This window comes from Danio rerio, chromosome 18 (assembly GCF_052040795.2).
Source record: "Danio rerio strain M-AB ecotype USA chromosome 18, GRCz13ab, whole genome shotgun sequence".
Lineage (NCBI taxonomy): Eukaryota > Metazoa > Chordata > Actinopteri > Cypriniformes > Danionidae > Danio > Danio rerio.
This window is the reverse complement of record NC_141038.1, coordinates 4838893-4858777: the sequence shown is the minus strand read 5'-3', so window position 1 is coordinate 4858777 and position 19885 is coordinate 4838893. Positions and strand designations below refer to the sequence as shown.

General features: G+C 34.8%; 1 protein-coding gene across 2 annotated transcripts; it reads left to right on the top strand.

Annotated features, from left to right (window-relative positions):
• The first annotated feature begins 584 nt into the window (after nucleotides 1–584).
• Nucleotides 585–18327, top strand: p2ry6 (pyrimidinergic receptor P2Y6). Of its 2 annotated transcripts, XR_015514605.1 has the most exons (3): nucleotides 585–686; nucleotides 15336–16754; nucleotides 16817–17923. XR_015514605.1 is itself a non-coding variant. In XM_087292943.1 (2 exons), the coding sequence occupies exon 2, from the start codon at nucleotides 15356–15358 to the stop codon at nucleotides 16331–16333; it is 978 nt and encodes a 325-aa protein (XP_087149069.1). In that variant the 5' UTR covers nucleotides 585–686; nucleotides 15336–15355; the 3' UTR covers nucleotides 16334–18327. The 2 variants fall into 2 exon arrangements, 1 of the variants encoding a protein (XP_087149069.1); XM_087292943.1 differs by having other exon boundaries at nucleotides 15336–18327.
• The last annotated feature ends 1558 nt before the right edge of the window (nucleotides 18328–19885 follow it).

Below are 19885 nucleotides of genomic sequence, written 5' to 3'. Positions count from 1 at the left end.
TTTATGCCTAAATGCATTGAGTCGCTCCATGTGATTGGCTGATTAGACATATGAGGAGCAGTTGGACAGGTGTACCTAATAAAGTGGACGGTGAGTGTTTACGTAAATGTTGCACATGTATTTGTTTGCAGAAATCTTCAGAGGTTTTTTGTGTATTTTGCTTAATTACCAAAGCATAACTGTGGAAAGAATACACATAAATAACATTGAGTTAAGTTTAAAATAGCAAAAGATTTTCTGTAAACATGTCAAAATATAAATAATGATTAATTAACGCTAAAGTCTCGATGGGATACAGCTGTGGATGCGCCACACCAATAAAAAAACATAATTTTTGTACAACAATGTACAACAACAACTCAACAATATTTTTACATTACTGTAAGGATTGGGTTTAAAGTGTGGGCTAGGAGTAGACGTTAATAAATTACAATTAATGAACAATTTAAATAAATAATATAAATAATTCGCTGTATCCCTTCTTGTTGTGCGCTGCATATTAATGAGGCGTGGGCGTGTGCACGGTGCAGGGTGTCGATGACGAAAGAAGTCTACAAAAGCAGAGGGCTGTGAAGTAACTCACTACTTCTGTTTTCCTCGTCTTACTGAGGAGACTCGGGGAAATTCACTTTCATTTCGCTGACAGAGTTTTTAAAGAGGGAAATAACTACATTTTGGATGCAGAGGTAAGTTTTTGGAAGCATTTAAATCCCTTTGGTGGATATACTGAAGTGAAACGAGCACTTGTTTTTCATCAGGCGTTTAGTATGGGGGATAGAAAAAAGAATAACAATTATTGCCTTTAATATATACAATTTAGTCATCCAAATGTTGTTGTAGTTGTGCTATCTGTCATAGTTATTTAAATTAATAATTTTAAAATCAGTGCTAAATTTAGAAATTGAATCAATTTAATAGATATTGAATTGAAATGAGCACTTGTTTATTTATGAGGCGTTTAGCATGGGGTTTAGAAAAAAATAATAACAATAATTGCCATTTAATATATAAAATTTAGTCATCTAAGTCATTTTCTATATATATTTCTAGATGTGTTATCAGTCGTAATTTTTGCTAAAAATAAATGTAACATAATACACAGCTTTTAATTAAAACATGATTAAATGTAATAACTCATAATTTAGAGAACCCATAATAATTATCATTAAAATGTTTTATATTCATAATTCAGATTTTGATTGTGAGTTAAAAATAGAGTTAAAACAGATATATCTAAATTAATTAATTAATTAATTAATTAAAAATAAAAACATTTCTTGCAAAACTGGTTTGTAAAGTCATTTTACAGTCAATTTTGGAAGCAACTGAGTCACTTAAAATCAAATTTTAAATCACAGTTTAAAATCAAATTTAAACAGGAATATATGTATATATATATATATATATATATATATATATATATATATATATATATATATATATATATATATATAATAATTTTGTGAAATCATTTTACAGTCAGTCTTTAAAGCATTTAAATTAGATATTGAATTGAACTGAGGACTTGTTTATTTATCAGGTGTTTAGCATGGGGTTTTGAAATAATGATAATTAACATAGAATTTTGTTCTAGATGTGTATTCTGTTCGGTTATCTATCAAAATACAAAATGTAGTGCTTAAAATAAATGCAAGATAAGATAAACATAATAAACATTAAAGAAACTGTAAAATAAATGCAAGATATATGATGACCCATAATAATAATTAAAATATTTTATATTCATAAATCAGATTTGATTGAGAGATAAAAAAAATTTTATTAAAAAAGAAAAAGCATTATTAAAAGCAAAAATGTCTTATAAAATCATTTTATAATTAAATTTTTTTGCATTTTTAATTAGCTGATTGATTCACAGTTTCTTTAGAGTCCTACAAATCTATTAATATCAATAATTTTGTCTACTAATATTAGTAAAGCAATGCAGTATATTGTGCATGCAGTATCATGGTTTAACATGTGTATAAACACTTCAGTGGAAATACTGTATGATACTGCAGGATTCCACTGTATGTCAGTTTGCACTGCAGATTCCAGTAAGTTAGTGATGCTTCAGTGCAGGCTTCTGTTGATCTCCGTTTCTTTCATGCGCGCGGACAGACACAGATGTCTCTTTAGGGGAAATAACGTCATGCTGTGGGCCTGAGTTGGGTGTTTAAAAGAAAACATTCCAATAGGTTGTTGATCCAGACCGTAATATGCTCTAGCCTACTTTTAGTATTTATTTTTTGAGCCCTTTGATTTATAGCAATGACAATTAGTGGTGCCAAGGTTTTTATAAGCTAAATATTAGAAGTAGATTAAAAATAAAAGCAATGTACGACTAAAGTCTTGTTCTATGCAGTGCATTTGCATAGATAATAATAAATTACAAGCATATATAAATACAACAAAAATAAAAGTTAAATATATAGTGCTTAATGTTTTCTGGAGGGTCTAACAGTATTCACAGAAATTGAAAATAATGTCCAATATACATATACAGCTGAAGTCCTTTGAATTTTTTTTCTTTTTTTTAATATTTCCCAAATGATAACAGAGCAAGGAAATTTTCACAGTATGTCTGATAATGTTTTTTCTTCTTGAGAAAGTCTTATTTGTTTTATTTTGGCAAGAATAAAAGCAGTTTAAATTTTTTTAAACACCATTTTAAGGTCAAAATGATGAGCCCCTTTAAGCTATATATATTTTTTCGATTGTCTACAGAACAAACCATCGTTATACAATAACTTGCCTAATTACCCTAACAAATTATTTTACAATAATATTATCAATAAATATCTTTATTTTTTAATCTTTAATAAATAATCCTGCGATCATGTGTCAATTGCCTTTGCACACATTGCGAAATCAAAGTTCAAACGATATATTGTGCAGCCCTAGTCCGCCTCATGAATGCATTTGTTTGTTGTGCTAGATGTAATATTGCTGTATGGAAATGTCACCACTTGATTTTTCATGTAAGCAAACCCATGCTCTAGTCTATTTTTGCACCTGACAAGCATGATAAATGTTTGCAGGGTTACAGACCCTCTTGCTGGTATCTGCTTCTATTTTAATGGTCACACTCTGACACTTAATGAGTAATGTGAGTTACTTAATAATGTTACGCTTCTTTTTTTGTAATTCAGTTTTTATTTAAAAAAATGAAAATATATATTTTTCACAATCAGATAATGTTACACTTAAGTAAGGAGTAAGTAATGTATTACGTAATGATATTTGAGTCACTCTAAAAACAATTGTTGAATCATGCACTTTAAGCTATATTCTTTCTCCATAATCTACAGAACAAACCACTGTTATAAAATAACTTGCCTAATTACCCTAACCTGCCAAGTTAACCTAATTTACCAAGTTAAGTCTTTAAATGTCACTTTAAGCTGTATAGAAGTGTCTTGAAAAATATCTACTCAAATATTATTTACTTTCATCATGGCAAAGATCAAATAAATCAGTTATTAGAAATGAGTTAAAATGTGTTGGCAAAATCTTCTATCCGTTAAACAGAAATTGGGGAAAAAATAAACAAGCGGTCTAATAATTCAGGGGGGCTAATAATTCTGACTTCAACTGTGTGTGTGTGTGTGTGTGTGTGTGTATATATATATATATATATATATATATATATATATATATATATATATATATATATATATATATATATATATATATATATATATATATATATATATTTATATAGATTTTTTATATATATTTATATAGATTTTTTATATATATATATATATATATATATATATATATTTTTTTTATATATATATATATATATATATATATATATATATATATATATATATATATATATATATATATATATATATAGTCTAACCCTATTCAAATACAGAAATTGAACAGTCAAACAATCAAAGGGGCTTGTTTTTGTATATATATATATATATATATATATATATATATATATATATATATATATATATATATATATATATATATATATATATATATATATATATTCAATATATTCAATATCATGCAGCCCTATTGTAAACACTGGTCACTTGTATATGTTGTATAACCAGGGTGATTTTATTGCCTTGTATTAACCGCTGTTGTAATGATGCTGCAGATTTGATTACAATTAGCGTGTCATGAACTGACATGTTTCCATTAATCAACATGCAACATTGTTTCGATTGCACAGCAAATCTGCTCATGAGAAATTTCCCAGAAAAAAAGGTGTGGAAAAGGCTGTGTGGGGAAGGATTAAATCCCATGTAAATAAACCCATAATGCCGTCTTTCTTTCACACTATCTGTCAGAAATCTGCCTGAAATCAGTGTAAATGCTTGTAATGTGAGGGAACGACTATATTAGGACTCTTGCGGTCTCAGGTTGCTGCTAGCTGGTCATTCTGTCACCGCCCTGGAGATGTTGTCACAGGAAATACATGTGCTCGCATGTACACTGCAAATGCTTTTAATGCTTAGATATTTTGTCTTGTTTCTAGTCCAAAAATCTCAAAATTCCTAAATCAAGAAGAATTTTTTTAGACAAACAAAACATATTGTCTTTTTTTAACCCTTGTGTACTGTTCAAATTGACTACACTTTTGTTATGTTTGGGCTGTTCTTGCTTCATTGACTTCCATTATAGTGACATTTTTGATTGCAAAGCCATGACAGCATATAATCATGCATTCTTGATTGTTGCTTGTTTTCCCTGTTGGGATGAGGTCAAACATGTCATTTTTACTGTTGATCCTTAGTTAGCAGCATTAAGCCTTTAGATAGGTCTGTGCAAAAAAAAAAAAGCCTCTGCCATTTTATATGGAGTTCTATAGAGTAAAACAGCAGATTAAACATAGAAATGCACTTACTGTGTTTACTGTGTTCTGAGAACTGAGGGGCTTGTTTTGATTTTCTCCGACATATCAACATAAGTGTGCAAAGGTCTCTCTTACACACTCAAGCCCACGCTATATTTAATATAAAATCCAGAATATATATATATATATATATATATATATATATATATATATATATATATATATATATATATATATATATATATATATATATATATATATTGCACTGTAACTGATCAACAGTAAAATTACCAATTTTACTTCATTCTAAAAGAAAAAACAGCAACAATTAAAAATGGATGATTATATGGTGTCAAGACTGCAATCAAAATGTCATTATAATGGCAGTCAATGGGGCAAAAACATCCCTAAACAGAATCAAAGGGTAGACAATTTTCCCAGAGTGTATTGTTGAATTTTAGAAAAGTTTCAAAGCATTTTCCCAAAATATGTGTCAAAATAAGATTTGTCAGCAAAAATCATTCCATGTGCTGAAACTAAGGCTGCACAATACAGTGCATCCGGAAAGTATTCATAGCGCTTCAGTTGTTCCACATTTTTTTATGTTACAGCCTTATTCCTAAATGGATTAAATTCATTTATTTCCTCAACATTCTACACACAATATGCCATAATGACAATGTGAATAAAATAATTTTTTTTAATTGTTGCAAATTTATTAAAAATTAAAAAAATGAAAAATCACATGTACATCAGGATTCACAGCCTTTACTGTGAAACTCTAAATTGAGCTCAGGTACATTCTGTTTCCTCTGATCATTCTTGAGATGTTTCAGCAGCTTAATCAGAGTTCAACTATGGTAAATTGAGTTGTTTGGACATTTACATTTAGTCATTTAGCAGACGCTTTTATCCAAAGCGACTTACAAATGAGGACAAGGAAGCAATTTACACAACCAAGAGCAACAATGAATAAGTGCTATAGGCAAGATTCAGGTCTGTAAAGTCTAAGAAGGGAAGTATTAGTAGTATTAGTTTTTTTTTTTTTTTTTTTTTTTTTTTGATGATTTGAAAAGGCATACACCTGTCTACATAAGGTCCCAGGGTTGATGGGGCATGTCAATGCACAAACCGGGCATGAGACCAAAGGAATTTTCTGTAGAACTCCGAAACAGGATTGTCTTGAGGCACAAGGCTGGGGAAGGTTACAGAAAAATTTCTGCTGCTCTGAATGTTCCATTAAGCACAGCAGCCTCCATCATTCGTAAGTGGAAAATGTTTGGAACCACCAGGACTCTTCTTAGAGCAGGCCGGCCATCTTAGCTGAGTGATCGGGGAGAGGGGCCTTAGTCAGGGAGGTGATCAATAACCCGATGGTCACTCTGTCTGAGCTCCAGCGTTCTTCTGTGGAGAGAGGAAAACCTTACAGAAGGACAACCATCTGTGGAGCAATCCACCAATCAGGCCTGTATGGCAGAGTGGCCAGACTGAAGCCACTCCCCATCTGGAATTTGCCAAAAGGCATCTGAAAGACTCTCAGAACGTAAGAAGCTAAATTCTCTGGTCTGATGAGACTCAAATTGACCTCTTTGGAGTGAATGCCAGACTTTACGTTTGGAGAAAACCAGGCACCGCTTATCACTAGGCTAACACCATCCCTACAGTGAAGCATGTTGGTGGCAGGATCATGCTGTGGTGATCTTTTTCAGCAGCAGGAACTGGATGACTAGTCAGGATAGAGGGAAAGATGAATGCAGCAATGTACAGAGACATCCTGAATAAAAACCTGCTTTAGAGTGCTCTTGACCTCAGACTGGGGCGACGGTTCATCTTCAAGCAGGACAATGACCCAAAGCACACCGCCAAAATATCAATAGAGTGGCTTCACTACAACTCGGTGAATGTCCTTGAGGGGCCCAGCCAGAACCCAGACCTAAATCCTATTGAACATCTCTGGAAAGATCTGAAAATAGCTGTACACCCTCACATCCCATCGAACCTGATAGAGCTTGAGAGGTACTGCAAAGAGGAATGGGCAACAATTCTCAAAGACAGGTGTGCCAAGCTTCTGGCTTCATATTCAAAAAGACTTGAGGCTGTAACTGCTGCCACAGTTGCATCAACAAAGTATTGAGCAAAGGCTGTGAATACTGATGTACATGTGATTTTTCAGGTTTATTATTTTTAATAAATTTGCAACTAAAAAAATCTTTTTTCGCATTGTCATTATGGTACGGAGACCCGAAAGGGACGTAGTGGAGGAGAAAAAAATTGGCTGGGTGAAAAAAAAATGGATAGGAGAAAAAAAAAAAATGGGCGAAAGAAAAAAAATGGGTGGAAGGAAAATATATAGTTTCAAGTTTTTGCGTTGCGTAGTTTATTGTACGGAGCGCGCTTGTCAGTCTGCGCTTATACATGCATTTACTGGTTCAGAGGTTGCATATGAAAGGCGGCAATCGACGCACATCTTTAATGTAAAGAAAGTGGGATAGAATTGTAAAATACAGGAAAATTTCGGCAAAAACGGGAGGGTTTACATGAACCCTCATGAGTAAAGTGAACAGGAAATGTTTGTGGAGAAATAGTTTTGCGAGAGAACGCAAAACATCTTTGCGAGATAACGCAAAACTTTGCGGGAGAACGCAAAAACGTAAAAATATATATTTTCCTCCCATTTTTTTCTTTCACCCCCTTTTTTTTTTCCCCTCCTATCCATGTTTTTATTTTTTTTTCACCCAGCCAATTTTTTTCTCCTCCACTTAGTCCCTTTTGGGTCTCCGTATTATGGGGTATTGGGTGTAGAATTTTGAGGAAATAAATGAATTTAATCCATTTTGGATTAAGGCTGTAACATAAAAAAATGTGGAAAAGGTGAAGCACTATGAATACTTTCCGGATGCACTTATTCCAATTGTATTCCTGTTAATTTTTCTTACCCCGTAGTCAAGAAAATGCTTCTTGATTTAAGAATTTTCAGATATTTGGACTAGAAACAAGACTAAAATCCAAGTACGAATATGTAAACAGAACCTCATATATAACACTGACAACTCAAATGAGTCCTGATTGGGATCTCTGGCAGGTCGAGTACATGGATCCATCCATCCGACAGCTGACAGCCATCTCTGTTTGCTTAAATCAACAGCCGCAAGCACCACTCCCTGTCCGTTCCAGTCCATTACTATCCACCATCTCAGTCAACATTGTTACAGTAATGCAGTGAAAATGCAAGCCACTATCTACTGTAAATATGACGAGCTCCGACTGCATTCCTGAACTGTCTATTTTTGAAGACTGTGACTTCATGCAAGATCTGAAATAACCCCAGGACAGAGCTGAAGAATGACTCTTGCCCAGACGCTGCTTGTGTTTATGCTCTTTAACATTTTTTGGAGTTTCTTATTAGTAGATCTATTATTTTGTTACTTTTGGGTTAGAGATTTGCTCTAAGATGATCTTTAAATGCACAAGTTTGCCTTTTAGCTCAATAAGAAATAACATAGAAACAACAAACAGCATGCTATAGCAATTACATACCACTACAAACATGGCAGACACATGAGACCAACAGTTAAGTTGTGAGTCTTGGCTAAAGTTGTTTGATTGATTCTTAAACAAAAAAAAAAAAAAAAAAATATATATATATATATATATATATATATATATATATATATATATATATATATATATATATATATATATATATATATATATATATATATATATATATATATTATTATTTTATTATTATTATTTTTTTTTATATATATACATACATACATGCATGCGGTATGTATATATATATTTGTATATGACTATGTATAGTATATGTTAGCAAATTGGGATGCAGCAATTGAAGGAACTGCAGTATTGAATTTATCGATCATCAATGAGATGTATACAGTGTAGTAGTACACTGTAAACCATGCTGGGTTCCACACAATCGATTTGATTCGAAGTGGATTGAACATAAAACAATTAAGTTGTCCCAAACAAACTCAGGAACTGAGTTGTTTCAGTTCATGTTAAATAAGTAGTTTGAACAAAAGGCAAACGTCATTTTTTGAGTCTACAATATAAATTAATGATCTAATACTGATATGCACTTTACAAAACGTAAATGCATACTAAAACATGTCAGCTAGTCTGAAATGTTGCAAAACTCAGTGTTTAGCTCAGTTTTAGCTAGTTTTCAACATAGTCAGGTCTGGGTTTCTGAACCTGTCTGGACGAATCCTTTCATTCCAGCTGCCTGTGAGATAAATGAAGAATCCTGATGCAGATCACTGGGATGACCTGAGGTGGGATAGACTAATGATTACAGATCAGGGGAATCAGTGACTCAAGCCAGGATGAAAAAAATTCATTTGATTTACTTGATTTTTTTTAAGTTATTTAGTTGCAAACAAATAATATGGGCTGAATTTAGATAAACAAATTTAATTTATTAGTTATTCAACTTAATTTGTTTGTTTAAATTCAACCCATATAAAGTGTTTGCAACCACTTACCATTAAGAAATAGTAGTAAATAGCAATAAATAGTAGTTAATCCAAAATCCAAATCCAAGAAGTAGTAAATCCAATGAATCATCTTTTTTTCAGGGTGTGCAATCAGATCCCACTGGTTTAAAGGCATCTGCTAACACTTGCAGGTGCTGGCCGGAGACTAGACAAAGAGACGCTCTTGTGAAACTCAATGTCTCGTGTCTATTGCACAACACTTCTTGAAAATGACGTAAGAATTGGTCATGAAAGAGAAGAACTAACCATCCAAGAAAGTTTTTTAGTGTTTTGTGCTTTAGTAATTGCACGTACACTGTAAAAAAATAAAAATAAAAATCTGTTAATTAAAATTTTTCTTATTTTGTAATTTATTTATGGTTGGGAATTGCATTATTGCACATTGATCTCTGCTTTGTCTACTTTTGATGTTAAAAATGCTACAGTTTGGCAAAAGAGTTATGTCTGGGGAGTCAAACAAGAGCAGAAGATACTAGACTTTATAAACCAGTCATCATAAATGGACAAATAGTAAAGCAGGTCTCAAATTTTAAGTATTTAGGCACAATTATTGACAATAAACTAAAGAAGGCAAGTCAGCGCCTCTGTCTCCTTCGCAAGTTTATTCATTCATTCATTTTCTTGTCGGCTTAGTCCCTTTATTAATCTGGGGTCGCCACAGCGGAATGAACCGCCAACTTATCCAGCAAGTTTTTACACAGCGGATGCCCTTCCAGCCGCAACCCATCTCTGGGAAATCCTTCGCAAGTTAAGATGTTTTAATGTTAGTACACGGAATTTAAACATGCCATATAGATCATTGATGGAGAGTGTCCTTATATAATATTGTTTCATGGTTTGGTAACACAACATTTAAACAAAAGAAGAAATGATCGCAAATTGTCAATCAAGCAAATAAGATAACTGGTCACAATCAACTTTCACTGCAGATTTTATTTGACTCCCTTATGGAAAAAAACAGCAGCTGCGATTTGTAAAGATAATACACATCCCCTTCACTCAGCATTTGAATTGTTACCATCAGGATGCAGGTTTAGACTTCGTAAAGCACGAAGAAATGCTTATGAAAAGTCATTTATCCCAATGGCAGTTGTTGCTTTAAATCGGATCACTGTTTGAAGTGAATGTTGCCAATGATCTGCAGTAGTTTGTATGGGGCTAATTTGGTTTTTAAACTTTTAACTTATGTTGTTGTCTTGATGAGTGTTGTTATTGTGTGATTGTTGTATGCAATTGTTGTCTTAAATCCAGTGTTAAAGACAAATTTCCTTTCTGTGCCAAGCAGAACAGACAATAAAGTTTAAACTTAAACTCAAACTCAGTTTAACAAAGGGACTTTTATTGACATTTTAGTAGTTTGATAAAATATAATCAATAGGAAATAATAATATATAGAGGAAAAAGTCTGTAAAATAGGAGAAAATGTGCTGGCAGTTTATTATAAGGGTTTTTGCAGCATAGTATACAACACCAACCCAAACACTATAGCACTTAAACTATTACAAATGTTCATCAAAGTCACTTTTTTTAACCTTCTGAGGTTTAAAGTTGTTGGAAGGGAGATCAAGCTCCCATAGTGCAATTTAAAAGCATAAATAAATGGGGAAAAATAAAAACATGAATCACAAAATACAGAAAACTGCTCATTTACAGATATTTTTTACAGTTTAGTTCAGATAAGTTCATGAAGATTATTTATTATGCCATAAACTCACAATATTAATCATATTAATTGTAAGAGTGTGTGTTGGTGTAATCTGCAAGTCAGCTTCTGTTTTGTGCATCAATAATTCAAAACTAGTGCAAATGTTATATGAACACATTGACAAGCTTGGGAATAACGTTGGGATTCGGATGTGAAGCGTTGTGAATGGAGACTTTGAGGAGTCTGCTTTGTCTAGTAAATGCTTCGCTTTTGATTGCAAGAACGAGGCACTTCATTTTAATATGAATCGGCTCATTCAAAAAGAGAACTGAAAGGAGAAAAGGGGAATGTCTGCACTTTCCTTTCCTGAGTCTTTAGCAAGCGGGTGTCACATGATTAGCGCCACTTTAACAGGTCTTAAATGTAGTATTTTGAGGTAATTGTATTATAGAAGCTTGATCTCTGCTCTGTGGACTTTTGATGTTTAAAATTCAACAATTCAGTTTAACAAACTGGTTTTTAATGACATTCTAGTATAATGAAATAATATAATGTATAAGAAATCGTATAGAGAGAGAAATAACAAGTCTGTTTAAGACCAGAAAATGTACTGACAGTTTTATTACAAGATTTTGTAGCATAATATACAACACCAATCCAGACAATATAGCACTTTAAATGATTAAAAATGTTCATAAAAGTCACTTTGTCCAAGTATTCCAACAACAACAAAAAATCTTTGTATGCATGTATAATGTTCCAATATATGCCAAAATTGTTGCCACTAGTAAGACTTAAATGACACCGATCACTTGTGCCTTGTGTGTAAATATTAAGCTATATGGGAATTAAAAAATGTACAATTTTGTATGCTTTATTTCATATTGCATGGTCATTTAAATACATTATATCCTAAACATCATGTTCAAGCTAAGCATTTCAAAAATAGGGCTGCACAATATATCGAAATATCATTGTTATCGCGATAATTGTATATGCAATATCCATATCGCAGGGAAGTACAATAAATTTCATTCGTTTTTATGTGGCAAGCATTTGTGTACTACATAGGTTGTTGATCCAAATCTGACCAATCAGGAGAGGCCTTTAGTATATTTATCCCCACCTCAACGGTAGGTGCTATAAGCTGAACCGCCCTAATCAAAAATAAATATAATTTCATTTTTCTCGTTTGATGATACTGTATTACAACTTGGGAGTGTTTTTATCTCTTAACTTGAGTCTTAATTTGGCTATAACTTTCTCTGTGTTTCAGCAAATAGAATGGCTTTTATTAATAAATAAGATTTTGACACATATTTTGGGAAAATGCTTTGAGAGTTTTTAAAAATTTAAACAATACACTTAAAATTGACTACCCTTTCGTTATGTTCGAGGTTGTTTTTGCCCCATTGACTTTCATTAAAACGACTTTTTTATTGCAAAGCCATGATGGCAAATGACCATGTGTTCTTCATTGTTGCTGGTTTTCCTTGCTGGAAAGTACATTTTTACTATTGATCATCTGTTACGTCCCGCGACTGTTTTATTTTTGTTTCTATATTGCAGTTTTTCTGTTTCCTGATTTCTTTTGTTTACAAATTGATGCCACCTGAGTCTAATCTGCGCAGCTAATCAACTGAGCTATAAAGACGGGCTGCAACCGACCAGAAGGCAAGGGAGAGGGGAGATGACATGTCTCACTTGAGCTGTTCCAGTCCTAGTACCAGGGGCTTCTGGCTGCTAGTGGTTTCATGTTTATAATAGTGGTGGGCAAAGCGAGGCTTCATGAAACACTGAAACAGTCGAAGCAAATGTGTCGAAGCTTTGAAACGGTTCGAAACCCCACTCTACAGTGACATCTAGTGGTTAGTTTTTATGTATTGCACTGAAACAGCTGCAGCACATAACAGTTTAGCAAATTGAGGTATTAAAGCCCACTTTGTAACACTGGTCTTCAATTAATGCAGCGGAGCAGTTAAGGTGTCTGATTGCCGTCCAGGGATAGTAGGTTCGAATCCAGGCTAATACAGCCATTTTGAAATGCTTTAATACCAGTTGGTAATGCTTGCTCTTGAATCGTTTTGTTTCAACATTGGTCTGATATCCGAATAAACAATTTGTGAATAAATATGTCTTGTTTTGGTCTTAAAACAGGGTTGTTGCTAGATCAGAAACTGTGGCCTGAAGTTATCAAGAATTATTTATATTATTTATAAAGTTTCCCATTTATTGTATTTTATTAACGTCTACCCAAACCCTAAACTAAACTATCACAGTACTGTAAAAACATAAATTATTGTTTTACAGTGTTACAAAAATGATGCTAAATTGATGGCGTAACTGCAGCTGTATCATATTTTGGCTACACAAAACAAAAACATGATAAAAACACATTAAACTATGATTTCGAAGTATTTGTATAAGTCGGGATTCGAACCCAAAAAGTCATTTGACGCATAATAACATGGTGCACATGCACAGTCCATTAGGCCATATGAAATAGAATTCGCCTGACCTTGGCAGCCAAATGAAGATTCGCCAGGTCTCGAAACGCTTCTAAGGTGATCAATGCTTTGAATCGCTTTAGTCAAGTGACCAAGTGTTTCGAAACACTTTAGTCACGTGACTTGGGTGCTTCGAATCATGCTTCTGTGCAGCGTTTCGAAACACTGGCGCTTCATGATCTCGACACTGTGTCGAAACGTCAGTTTCACGTCAGCCATCCCTAGTTTATAATGTGAAATAAGTTGCTGGTATGAGTAAGGTGTGGGGTGTGTTTTATTTTAAGACCTTTTTCTCCTGTTTTGGTGGGCAGGCAGGTAGAAAGGGAAGTAATATGTATTTTCTTCCTTTTGGAAATGTTTATTTTGTTAGGCAAGTTAGTTTGTCTTAAATTAGTTATTGGTTGTTTTGTTTGTTATTTTGGGACCCCCATATCCTGAGGTATTATTTTTGTTTTGTATTGTTTCTTTAAAATGTAAGAAATATTATTTCAATTGATCACACAATAAATCACCGGTTGCCTGAAGGTGATCAGAATATTAAGAAGGTCTTGACTTTTGATTCTGGGTCTGGAAGCGGTACTCTCCCCTCTTCCTGCATTTGTTCGTTCCTAGCTGTGTTTTGCCTCTAGATTTAAGTAGGAACGTAACACATCAGATACAGTACAAAAAAAAAGCAACCTTTTGAGAGACATTTGCGCACTTATCTTCATAAGTCAAATCAAAATAAGCAGCTAATTTTAAGCAGCTCTTTGACTATAGTACGTGTATGTACGCACACACACAGTATAATCTGCTGTTTTACACCATATAAAAGCCAGACACTTTTTTTTTGTTTTTGCGAAGGCCTATTTAAAAAGTTAATGCTGCCAACTGATGATTAACAGTAAAAATTACACATTTAACCTCTTCCCAACAGGAAAAACCAGCAACAATCAAGAATGCATGATTATATGCTGTCATGGCTCTGCAATTAAAAAAATGTCATTATAATGGAAGTCAATGGGGCAGAAACAGCCCCAAACATAACGAAAGGGGAGTCAATTTGAAGAGTTAAGTCACTTTGTGTAAATCTTTGCATGTTTATGTGCACCATCTGTCTTTTTTTGTGATTTCGCATTCAGTTTTAACCAACAGTAAAATTATAGACGTGCTTTTACGTTTTCAGTGTAATTAATGAATCTGCAACTGTGGCTCCGGAGAGTCTGACAAATGCTGTTTGTTCCCTCGATGTCTGCTTGAGCTCTCAGCCTTATTGAATGTTTTTACTCTAACTAAGTTTGAACAGGCTATATTTTCTCTCTAATTTGGTTTTACTGACTATATTTGGAGTATATAAATGTGTTTGCATGCACACTTAATGGATGTGTGGTTTTTTGCATCTTCCGTTGCGCAGCAATTTACCAGCATATTTAGGTATCCGTTTATGTCTAGTTCTGCAGGAATCACTAATGAGATCTTTAGAATATCAGTGTTTTTCCTAGACAGCAATGAGATTAAATAGAGAGCAAATGGAAAACTTCGCTTTAGTCACCTCGCTGGGGCGACCTCAGAAATAGACCCTAAGCCGAAGGAAAATGAATGAATAAAAACGTTTAACCGTTGACTTCCATAGTAGGAAAAACAAATACAATGGAAGTCAATGTTTTGCAGGTTTCCAGCTTTCATCAAAAAAATCTCAGCAGAAGAAAGAAACTCATAAAGGGTTGAAACAAGGTCAAGTAAATGATGACAGAATTGAAAATAATGGGTGAACAATTTTTTTTTTTTAGAGATTATAAATCGTGCATATGCTTATTCACAACTAAATCTGATGCGTAAACATTTCTGTTTTTCAGAATGTGACGCACACCTAAAAATGGACTCCCTGAATGTTTCGACCATGGCTTTGCCTTCCTGCACATACAAAGAAGACTTCAAGCGTTTCCTCCTGCCGTCCGTCTACAGCCTGGTCTTCATCTTCGGCCTTCCTCTCAACTTCATCATCATCCTGCGTGTCTGGGGCTCTCGCCGGGCTCTGACCAGGACCAAAATCTACATGCTCAATCTAGCGGTGGCCGACTTTCTGTACGTCTGCTCGCTCCCGCTCCTGATCTACAACTACGCCAGCAAAGACTACTGGCCGTTCGGCGACTTCACCTGCCGTCTAGTGCGCTTTCAATTCTACAGCAACCTGCACGGAAGCATCTTCTTCCTCACCTGCATCAGTTTCCAGCGCTACATGGGCATCTGCCATCCGCTTTCACTATGGCCCAAACAAGGCGGGCGCAGATTAGCATGGTGGGTTTGCGCTGGCGTTTGGGTGGCTGTTGCAATTCTTTGCGCTCCAACATTCGAGTTCGCCTCTACCGGCATCCAACGCAATCGAACAGTATGCTACGACCTAAGTGAACCATCCCGCTCAACGTCATACTTCCCATACGGCATCGCTTTGACCTTTCTAGGCTTCGTTGTGCCTTTTCTTGTAATTATCGTGCTTTATTGCAAGATGGCGCGCGTTCTTTGGCAGGTCGGCGAAGCTCGGGAGGTTTCCGCTGCGGAGAAGAAGAACAAAGCTGTTAGGATGATCATCATCGTGATGTTGGTGTTCGCCATTAGCTTTTTGCCGTTCCACGTGACTAAAACGCTGTATCTGCTGGTGAGGTCTCTGCCTACGGCGCCATGTGAGCTGAGAAACCTGCTGTCGGTGGTGTATAAAAGCACGCGTCCGTTCGCTAGCATGAACAGCGTACTGGATCCTATTCTGTTTTACTTCACGCAGCCGCAATACAGACGCAGTACCAAGAGCCTGCTGCTCAAAATCACCTCCTTGAAAGACAAGACGGTCAAAGTGTGAGGTCTAATATTGATGGCTTTTCTGAATGGCTGGAGTGTTTTCGTGATGCGATATCGGTCGGCCATATTGGAGGGCAGAACGTAAACAATGGACTCTTCACATTTCTGTGTTTTTCAGAATCGGAAGTGGTCATAGTTTGGTAAACTTAGAGCGCAGTGAATGGGCGAGTACATCAAATACATTATTTACAATCCTATTTGCTGAAATAATTTAAGAAAAGCTCCACATTAGTGTTATCAAGACTTTCAGAAAAAGGAAACCCTGCTGAAAAATCCAGCTTAAACCAGCCTAGGCTGGTTGGCTGTTTTTAGCTGGTCGACCAACCTGGTTTTAGAGGAGTTTTGGCCACTTCCAGGGTGGTTTCCAGCCATTTCCAGTCTGGTCTTAGCTGGTCAGGCTGGGAGATGATCAGCTAAAACCAGCTTGACCAGCCTAGCCAACCTGGGAGTCCAGCCAAAACCAGCTATATCCATCTTAAACCAGGCTGGTCAAGCTGGTTTTATCTGGATTTGGCTGGTCATTTTCCAGCCTGACCAGCTAAGACCAGGCTGGAAATGGCTGGAAACCAGCCTGAAAATGGCCAAAACCCCTTTAAAACCAGGCTGGTCCAGGCAATAAAATGACGATGTCATTGTCCATCGCGAAGTTTGTTACACATTACGATGCCAAATTGGTCGACATCGCCCAACCCTAGTCAGTAGTAGATTACCCTGCAATCCACACTATTGTTTACATCTGAGTAGGCCTACCTCTATATTGGCCATGCAGATGAAATCTTGATGTAATTGAAAACACAAGTCACTGTGATGTACAGTTTGTTGGCTATTTTACTTCTCACTCGCTATCCTTCAGCTTAGTTGCTGATTCGCCACAGTGTTATTAATCTCTAATTGCTTCTGCATCTTTCACAATAGTGGGAAGAAAATACACACATTTGAGTGTATTTCTGTGCATTTAAGAGGTGTTTCACATTGTCTTCAACAAAAAGCAGAGACGTTTTAGTATATTGGCAGTTCAGTCATAATATGTGTCCAATAGATTTGGGCAGCTAAATGCAAACTTTTGACAACATGATTTATAGTTCTCGTGTTTTAAAAAGAAATCACTGTCAAATGCAATTTTATGTATACACCTTTTAGTGACGCACGTGTATTAAGTGGTCAGTCTAGCAGGGGTGTCAAACATTCAGCTATGCACAGTTTAGTTCAGACCCTGCTTCATCACACTTACCTGTAGGTTTCAAACAAGCCTGAATGACTCAATTAGTTTGATCAGGTGTGTTAAATTAGTGTTAAAACTAAACGGCAGAGCTGCGGCCCTCCAGGAACTGAGTTTAAAACCTTTTCTCTATAGGTGTGTGCGAGTATGTAAAACAGACAAACGACTAACTGCTAGCTGCTAGCTAAATAATAGGTGAAATGTGACAAAACCCTGCTGAGAAATCCAGCTTAAACCAGCCTAGGCTGGTTGGCTGTTTTTAGTTGGTCGACCAGCCTAGTTTTAGACGGGTTTTGGCCATTTCCAGGCTGGTTTCCAGCCATTTCCAGCCTGGTCTTAGCTGGTCAGATAAACACCAGTCAATTAATAGATAAAAAAAAAATCCAGAATGACAACATTGCAATTTTAGTATGTCAAGGTTACATTCACACACTTTTATACTATGAATTATTTATTTAAGATGATTAGGAGAGTATGTAATTTGGGGTGCTTGTTGTGTGCAGGCGCGTAATGTTTTACATAGTAACATCGCCATCTTCTGGCTAGGATTGCATAATACTGTATTGCGTTGTAGAGGATTTATATTCAATTCAGTTCATCTTTATTTCTAATGCATGTGTTACTATGTAAATTATATATATATTGTATATATTATATTATATATATATATATATATATATATATATATATATATAATTATAATAATAATAATTATTATTATTATTATTATTAGACCACTAAACATAATAGTTTTAATATCTCTGCCATGATGACAGTAAATAATATTTGACTAGATATTTTTAAGACACTTCTATACAGCTTAAAATGACATTTAAAGGTTTAACTAGGTTAATTAGGTTAACTAGGCAGGTTAGGGTAATTAGGCAAGCTAATGTGTAATGATGTTTTTTTTCTGTGGACTATCGAGAATAAATGTAGCATAAAGGGGCTAATAATTTTCTCCCTAAAATGGTGTTTAAAAAATTTAAATTTGATTTTATTTTAGTCGAAATAAAAACAAATAAGGCTTTCTCCAGAAGAAAAAATATTATCAGACATACTGTAAAAATGCTCTTACTCTGTTAGACATCATTTGGGAAATATTTAAAAAACGAAGAAAAAAATGCAAAGGGGGCTATTAATTCTGACTTTAACTGTATATATACACAGTATACACGCATAATTGTGTTGCTTTGTGGGCACAGAACTGACTTAAGCACTACAAGGTAAACGGACAACCAATTTTTTGAGAAACTCTCTATAAACACCTTATTTTTAAGTCTACAAAATGAAACAAGAATTTTGAACATCACCTCATCCGAAACGTATTTAAACAAGGGCCTATTTCGTTAGATAATTCCCTATTTGCATATTCAAAAACAACATTTCAAACCTGTAATACAACATTTATCTGAATGCTCTGTGATTAATGAACTGAGAGAGGCCATTGATAGTGTTGTTTTTTTGTGTAATATACACTTAGTTGGTCGTATGGATGTCAGAACTTATAAAGCACAGGTGTCAAACTCAGTTCCTGGAGGGTCTTAGCTCTGCAGTTTAGTTCCAACCCTAATTAAACACACCTGATCAAACTAATTGAGTCCTTCAGGCTTGTTTGAAACCTACAGGTAAGTGTGTTGGAGCAGGGTTGGAACTAAACTGTGCAGGGCTTCGGCCCTCCAGGAATTGAGTTTGACAAACCTGTTATAAAGCATTTAGCGCCTGCACATTGTGATGGTTGTATGCTGTGGATGATTGATTTAGTGTTATTCATATATATTATGACTGGAATTGTCATTAGGGCTGCTCAGCATATCGCAAATTATCATTATTTCGATATTGCAGGCAGGTGATAAATTACATTTTGTTCATGCATTGGCTTTATCTAAATTTGACCAATCAGATGGGGTCGTACTAACTTAAATACCACCCCCCAGCAGTTGCGGTTTTGCTATTGGTGGGAGCGGCCTAAACTCGAACCCGGAGTTGAAAACAAACACTAATGGTGTGAGAGAAAAACTAACAAACAGAGTCAGAATATCTGCTGAGGTTTTCATTCACTCTGTGTTTTTAAAGCTAAATGTTTGCCTTGCCTAAGTTTTTTAGTGTAAATTAGTCACAATCTATCTAAAAATATGTTTACCTGTTTGCTTTAATATCATTATATAAATAAATAATTTAAAACAGAGCTAAGGTAAATGGTATATTGTCAGAAATATCATTTCCCAGTACTCAACAACAATATCATAAGTTTTTCTAGGATCGTGCAGCTCTAAATATCACTTTTTGGATTGTGCATTTGCTCTTAATTGGAGAATGACCCACCAAAACCGA